Genomic DNA, 7,648 nt, shown 5'->3' with positions numbered 1-7,648 from the left:
CTTTTTATTACTCGAACATTGCTAACGGAAACATGGCTAAAACTAATACAAAACATTTAACCATGATTAATGCTACTATGATACACCACCGAGGTTAAAAGAGGTGTGCTTGCCAGTACTTTATGGAGTTTAATGCACACATGAGTGCCACAACTATGATTTACTAGTGAGATTAGTACCACAACAATTATACAACTAAAAGTGTAAAATTATACAACTGAGGTGGATAATCAATTGAAACACTACAAATTGCAGCAAAGTCACTAAAAGCAGCTGTTTTTAGCTTTAATGGCAGATCGTACAAGGAAAAGCGTAAAGGCCCCACAGATCCTTAAAAACACCAAAGCACCAAGTTCCTGACATCATCAGGGCAGGACACTCAGGTACTACATCATCAAAGGGGGTGACGTGGCAATGGCATCATCAGAATACACCAATCAGAAAGGGATACTTAATTTTACATATTCTGGCTGAATTTTCAGAATGGAATATCTGTCTTAAATTTCTTTGAGGAATGGAGAAGATGAAGAATTGTTGTTAAAAATTTTTTAAAAGTTTTGTTTTACTCTTCAGCTTTGATGTCACGCCACATGAGGTCCAATGCCCAAACACTGCCTTGAACCTGAATATGCAGACACAGGGATTTTACCTTGGGCTCTTGCACAGCTTTTGTCTCATTTAGAGCCCAAAAGGCTGGAAGTGTCATCATCAAATCCCCTGAACCAGAAGTGATGTAACAGAGTCTCAGATATCAGAATTAATTTAACAGTTTTAACGATTTGTCCCAACTATAAAATGCTGGAAACACTGGTTCAGTGAATCTTGTTTGAAATGTGTAAGTATGTGTCACTAAGTCAGTGACCTGATAAAATGACACAGTCCCAGCCTCATAATCCAACTGAACCCAGATCCTGTTTTTAGACGGAATCGATAGGAGGACTGTGAACTGGGAATTGTGCCAGGCTGTCAGGTAACCAGCAATAAAATCCAAACTCCAGGATTTATCGTTGTTCCCAAGATAAGAGATTTCCCCCTCCCTCTCTAAACTTCCATAAACAATCCCTATTCTCCAGTAATCCCCGTTAGTTTCCACATCCCAGGAATGGGATCCAGAAGAAAAGCTCTGGGAGCAGAGGACTTGGGGACGCTCTTTAAATCTCTCTGGGTCAGGTGGGTAGGGTTGTTCATGTTCAGTCCATGTTACTGATCTCAGATCATCAGACAGAACCAAGTTCCAGTTTGCTGTCTTTGGATCCAGGCTCAAGGAGTTTTTCCCTAGAGAGGAGAGAAGAGATTGGTCAGACAGGGTGATTCCACTCAGTTCAATGACTGACAGCTGTAAGCTAGGACTATCAGTATTTCTCAGACACTGTCAACCCCGTTCTACCTGTTAGGCTATATTCTCCCCATGTTAAATAAATGGCCTTCAGTCAGATCCCTGTTCAATAGCAGTGTGTGGGTCCCTGTGTTGTTCACTGAGTGCAAACACTGCAGTGAGACAAATAGTAGCAGTCAGTTTAATCACACAAACCCCTGATACTGTGCACATGTTCCCACAAACACAAGGGCGGGGGAATTCACAGACACACAACACATCTCACAGTTACAGACCCACAGTCTCAGCACTGGCCATACTGGGAATACATAGCTCAGTGGAGTGTGCCCTGGACTCACTCCGCTCCTGGTCCTGACAAATCCTGAATACAGGAGTGTGTCCTGGGCTCTTTGCCTCCTGTTACTGTCCCATCCTGAGTACAGGAGTGTGTCCTGGGCTCTCTGCCTCCTGTTACTGTCCCATCCTGAGTACAGGAGTGTGTCCTGGGCTCTCTGCCTCTTGTTACTGTTCCATCCTGAATACAACTTGAAGTCTCTGCCTGTTGTCACACAGCAGTGAAAATTCAGTTGTGAATTGAGATGAATCTGGTGTTCCTCCTGTATGTTAAACTGTTGCTCCCTGTTCTCCCTGAATTCACCAACACTCTCTTAGGCCTAGCTCTGAGACTTGGACCAATTCAGAGCTGTGAGAAGGGAACAGGAGCAGGAACTTGAACCTTAAACTCCTCACACTAAATTCTGAGTGAGGAACATCACTAAAAAGAAAGTGTTAAATATAAATTACAGTCAATGTGATTCCTGTTCAAGATTGTAAACAGACCTTGAAATATTCCCGTTCTTCCATAGATCCCAGTCAATGGCTGGAGGACAGTCTCTGAGACAGAGACGCTGTCTGGGGAAAGAGTTTCATTCAGTGGGCTCTCTCCCGTCCTGTATTTGGTGGAAGTTGGCACTGTAAACAAGGCACGCTGTGATTGGGAATTGTGATGCAATGAGGTCCAGCCTCCTTCATGTTACTCAATGGTGGGTTATATATTCCATCCTTATATATTCTACGTTACAACAGTGACTACACTTCAAAAATAGAACTTCATTGACTCTAAATACTTAGGGTTGGTCATGAAAAGCTCTAAATAAATGGAAGGGCAGGATTTTCTGGCCCCATCAGCAGCAAGCCTCGTTGTGGGCAGGATGGGAAAATTTGGAGAGTGGCCAAATTTCAATTAGCCAACAGTGCCCGCTGCTGGCAGGAGCGGAAAATCTAAACCAAAGTCTTTTTACTACATTACTCTTTAATGACACTCGGATATTCTCAGCTGTCTGAACACAACTAACCCAACCTGCTCTCAGTCCCTTATATTGGAGAAAAGCAGCATGTTCTTACTGATGATTCCCAATATGTCTGTGTGGTACTTTTCCCATCCATTCAGCTTCTTCTGGATAAGTTGAGATATATTGGACAGGTTCGGGTTGAGCTCTGCAACACCTGGGTTTGTAATTCTCCGAGACTCAGTCACTCTGTAATGAAAGAGGAGAGAATGTTTTTATCAGTGTAGACATTTCAGATCAGAAACACAAAGTGGAACCAGTGATCAGTGCAACAACCTGCACCCCTTCTAAAGCTCATACTGACACCCCGCAGCAACCCACCCTGAAAATGGAAGAATCCTGTGGTTTACAGTCTCCCTGCATTCACACTGTCACCACATGTGCAGTAGGATCCTGCTTTGCTGCCACTTCAGCTCAGTTTGTGATTGTCAAATCCGTCTGTGTGCAGCCCAGTTTCTCTGTACTGGAGCCTCATCTTTGCTTTATTAATAATGAATTATCCTGAGGGTCTCCAGTCTGTGCTTCTCCAACTCTGCAGGAACACACTCACTACAATCAGGTGAGGTGAAGAGAGGAGAAGGAACATCCTCTCCGGGACCTGCGATCAGTGAGATTCCCTCACAGGTGAATCAATTTTAACTCCCTGATGGGAGGGAGAGGATTTTGGATTAAAACATTTGGATCGAGCAACCCAATTCCCTTCTCATCCATTTAAATTTTAACAAGCACAAATCAGGACGTTGATGAGGCTCCTGTGAAAGGCATTCGGGGTACAATTGACATTTGAAAGTTACTACGTGATGATATAATCAGGGCAGTAACTGAATTGTGAGTCTAGTTAGGGCAAGGCCTGTGCTGTCAACTGCCCAGCAGTGGATCAGAGACTGGAGGAGCTGACTGTCCAAGGTCAGTTCTAAAGATCTGTTGCTTTTAGCGCTCCTTGTGGGCCAGAAGGGCCAGATCACACAAGGAAGCCTTTGGCCTCCCCAGCTCCAACCTTTCAATCTTGAGCATCCCTTATACATTTCCCCTTTCTCAATGGAGACCCAGAGCTCCTGTTTCCCCCTCTGATTGACAGGAACTGCCCCACAGGTCCCCAACTGCAGCTTCCTGCCCCCTGCTTTGCTCCAGTTTGGCAAAGGTTTAGATAGAGGAAGGACACTGCAGCTTTGTCTCTCAATTCCTGTCTAACGGTTTCCTGGGAAACTCCACATACCAATGGAATAGACCATGTCACTGCATTTCTCACAGGTTTCCTGAGCCAATAACACCTCAAACCACTATTAAATATGTTATGATCTCCCTTGAAAAGCAATATGAATTCCATGTAACCAATAAAAAGGAATTATTTTTACTGTAACAAGCAAACTAAAAGCAACACTGACTAAAAATTATTTTGTGGGGAACTTATACTTTAAACCACAAAAACCCCTTTATCTTTTACCCTATGCTACAGTTATATCTCATTCTGTCCCTGAAGTAGACATTGAATTTTCCTGGAACCAGTCTAAAGTGATTTCAGCTCCTGGGGGTTTATTTCCAATTTTTTCCTTTCCCAGCCTGGTAATTTTTAACCCCAGAACTGTCTTACATGGAGAGACCTTTCCTGGAGATTCTCTCCCTATCTCATTTAAAATCCTCACAAATTTGGTCTTTTCAATCCAACAGCAAGCCCCCACCTGCATTTTTTTTTGATTCGAACATGAATAGAACCAACATTTATTGCCCCTCCGTAATTGCCTTTGAGAAGGCCATTTCAGAGTCAACCACATTGCTATGGGTCTGGAGTCACATGTAGGCCATTAGTGAACCAGATGGTTTTTACAATGTTTTGTGGTCATAATTAGATTTTTAATTCTAGATTGTTTTATTGAATTCAAATTTCACCAACTGCCATGGTGAGATTCCAACCACGTCCCCAGAGCATTAACCTGCTGATGATTACTAGTCCAGTGACAATACCACACGCCACCACCTCCCCATTAATTCCTGCATGATGAACCGTAGTGACTAACTGCCTCTAATTATGATCTCTCTGTCTATCTGTCTCTCTCTCTCTACCATTCAAGAAAAAAACCCCTCCTCTCTGTCTTAAAAGGGAAACCTCGTATTCTTAAACTATTTCCCCAAGCCCTAGCTTCCCCCAAAAGAGGAAATATTCTCGCTATCCAGTCCCTCAGGATCTTATATGTTTCAATAAGATAACCTCTCATTTTTCTGAACTCCAATGTGTATAGGCCTAACCTGTTCAACCTTGCTTCTTAAATCCTTCATCCCAGGAATGAGTCAAGTGAGCCTTCTTTGAACTGCTTCTAAAGAATTATATCTTTTTTTTCAAATAAGGAGACAAAAACAGTACATTGTACTTCAGATGTGGTCTCACCAAGGCCCTGTACAATTGCATTAAAACTTCCCCACTCTTATATTCCATTCCTCTTGCAATAAATACCCATATACCATTTGCCTTCCTAATCATTTGCTGTACCTGCTTACTAACTTTATGTAATTCATGTAACAGGATACCCAAATCCTTCTGTACCACCAAGTTCTGCAATCTCGCTCCATTTAAATAGTATACTGCTTTTCTATTCTTTCTGCCAAAATGGACACGGTCACATTTACCCAAGTTATGCTCTGCCAAATATCTCTCTCTCTCTCTCGGATCCCTGAAGATCACCTGTGTCTGAAAGATTCAGGGATATCTTAGAAACTCTTGCCTCCTCAAAGCCCATCTCCATGGCAACATGGGTGACATGGGTCTTGAATCCAAGTAGAAATGCTGATTAGCTATTCATTAGACCCTAATTCTATTCTGTCTTGAAATTAAATAGACAGTTAAAATAAAACCATTTACAAAACCCAACATTCATAACACCTTCCTGGAACTCTGGAGACTATCACTCTAACTACTGTCAGCACAGATGGTTCTGCCATTGTCCACAAGCATGAACACCTTGCACCTTCTTCTGAGTGGAACAATCTGGGTCATAATTTAATCATTAACAATCAAGCTGCTCAAGTTTATGCCCAGATTTTTACAATGTCATGGAGACTCTGTGAATCTTCCAAAATGGTTCTGGATGGACCTGGAATCAGAGGTCTAGCCCCCATGTCCGACAGATCCCATTTTTGCTGATCAGAAAAAAGAGACAGGGCATGGTTCGAATGAGGGAAATATGAACTCATTAGGGCCATTTGAACTTAGTCCTGCCTGAGTTTAAACAGGCCCCATATTTGCTATGGTAAGGGCCTTAACATGCAATGTGGAAGTAAATGTAAATGCTCTTGAAGGGCAGATAAAGTCAGTAGAATTGTCAAGATGTGAAATTATTTAAATCCCCAGCCCTTTAAAATTTTAAAAATATAGGCTACCTGGGTCAGTGAGAGATTTTAAAAATCTGGCCTAGCAGCTGCAATAGCTGTTTGTTGACATTACCCTAAGGACTATTGTTATTTCATTATTAATGCTTGGCTGCTATCCACAACCTATAATTATCACAACAGGAAATCCTAAATTCACAATTTTATTGATGGTTCAAAGGATTAGCTGTGTTGATGTGGGATTATAAAAACAAGTCTTTTTTATAAGGGATTAAGTATTTAAGGGTATTTACAAGTTTTGAATTAGTCTTCACGAATGAGAGTTTTTTTTAAAATAGTGAAGGCTGTAATATAAATTTAAAATTTTATTTTACTTCATCTCAACGTGGCTCCTGAGGTCTGCCCATGGTGGATACTGGATGAGTTGTCATGGAGAATATAAGAGCGTGAAGTGGGTGAATTGGCAGAATGTTGGCATAGAGCTATAAGGGGTCATGGGGGTGAGTGGAGGGTCTGGGGTGACATGATTGGCATTAAGTTTGCATGAGGGCTGTAAGGGGCCATAGCAGTGCTTAGGGGGCATCACTTGCCATGGAGGTATGAGGGTCCATTGGGAGTGGGTGGGGGGTGCATGGTTGGCATCAACTGGCATGGATAGGACAAGGGGAAGAGTAAAGGATAAAGAAGCCCCTGTGGCCACCTCCAATCAGTGTCCAGGGGCAGGGGGCCCGACTCCATCCCAAACCTGGTTGCCTCACACTCTACCCTACCCCCCAACCCCCACCTGAGCAACGATTCTACCATTCGTGGGATTTTCTTCTGAGGCGGGTGCAGCAAGCCAGGAAATTTCCTGACTCCTACTATCTGAGGAACAAAAATCCAGCCTCAATGTCAGCAGAATTCAGAACAGATCACATGACCCCCTTCATTCCTCCATTTTAACCTAAATTAAAGACACAGACCCAAAACATAACAATATTATTAGCTTCATATTTGTAAAAAAACATCAATTAATATTTTCATCATTTGAAAGCATCTTATTTGGGAAGGTTTCCAAGCCATGATTCTACTTTCACACTTCATCCAGATACCAGTGAATGTTCTCTATCAGCAGCAGGTACTTTATGACTGAGAGGAACTTACCTGGAAAGAAGCCGCTTTGAATTCTGTGAATAAAGAGAGGAGATCAAATCAGTCAACGAACAAACCAACTCCCAATGGAACCAAACAGTGAATTTCAGTTTGAGAGGAAAGAGTTCAGTGTGTGGAGCCGTTCACAGGAATGGGAGGTAATCCCACATTTCACTGCACTCCATTCTGGGACAACACCAACATGCCGAAGACAGGGCTGAGGGGGCAGCTCCAAAGGTGGGCCCACCAACAATCTCCAAACAATTCAACCTCACAGAAAGACCCCAGTCCCCAGACATGACCCTGTTTATATTGAAGATGTACCTGAATAAAGGAGAGACGGTCTCTCTGCACCAGACTCTGGGTTTCTCCATTTATTAATGTAATCTGTTCCATCCTCTTGTTTATTGCTTCTGAATGACTTCTAATCTGTGAGAGGGCTCGGAGCCCCTCCTCATTGATCAGTTTCTGTGTGGATTCTTCATCCTCTTCCAGTTTTCTCCTCCATTCGGAGAAACTCTTTGATAGATTG

The 7,648-nt window shown here is 42.6% G+C and overlaps 1 protein-coding gene across 1 annotated transcript; it reads right to left on the bottom strand.

Moving 5' to 3' along the window:
- Positions 1-577: 577 nt before the first annotated feature.
- LOC121281299 (E3 ubiquitin-protein ligase TRIM7-like) lies at positions 578-7,648 on the bottom strand. The gene is made up of 4 exons (XM_041194173.1): positions 7,441-7,648; positions 7,129-7,151; positions 2,720-2,853; positions 578-1,275 (listed from the first exon to the last, which is right to left on the bottom strand). The coding sequence occupies exons 1-4, from the start codon at positions 7,510-7,512 to the stop codon at positions 758-760; spliced, it is 747 nt and encodes a 248-aa protein (XP_041050107.1). The 5' UTR covers positions 7,513-7,648; the 3' UTR covers positions 578-757.

The sequence above is a fragment of the Carcharodon carcharias genome, chromosome 8, assembly GCF_017639515.1.
Source record: "Carcharodon carcharias isolate sCarCar2 chromosome 8, sCarCar2.pri, whole genome shotgun sequence".
Taxonomy (NCBI): Eukaryota; Metazoa; Chordata; class Chondrichthyes; order Lamniformes; family Lamnidae; genus Carcharodon; species Carcharodon carcharias.
This window is presented reverse-complemented; position numbering and strand designations above follow the sequence as displayed.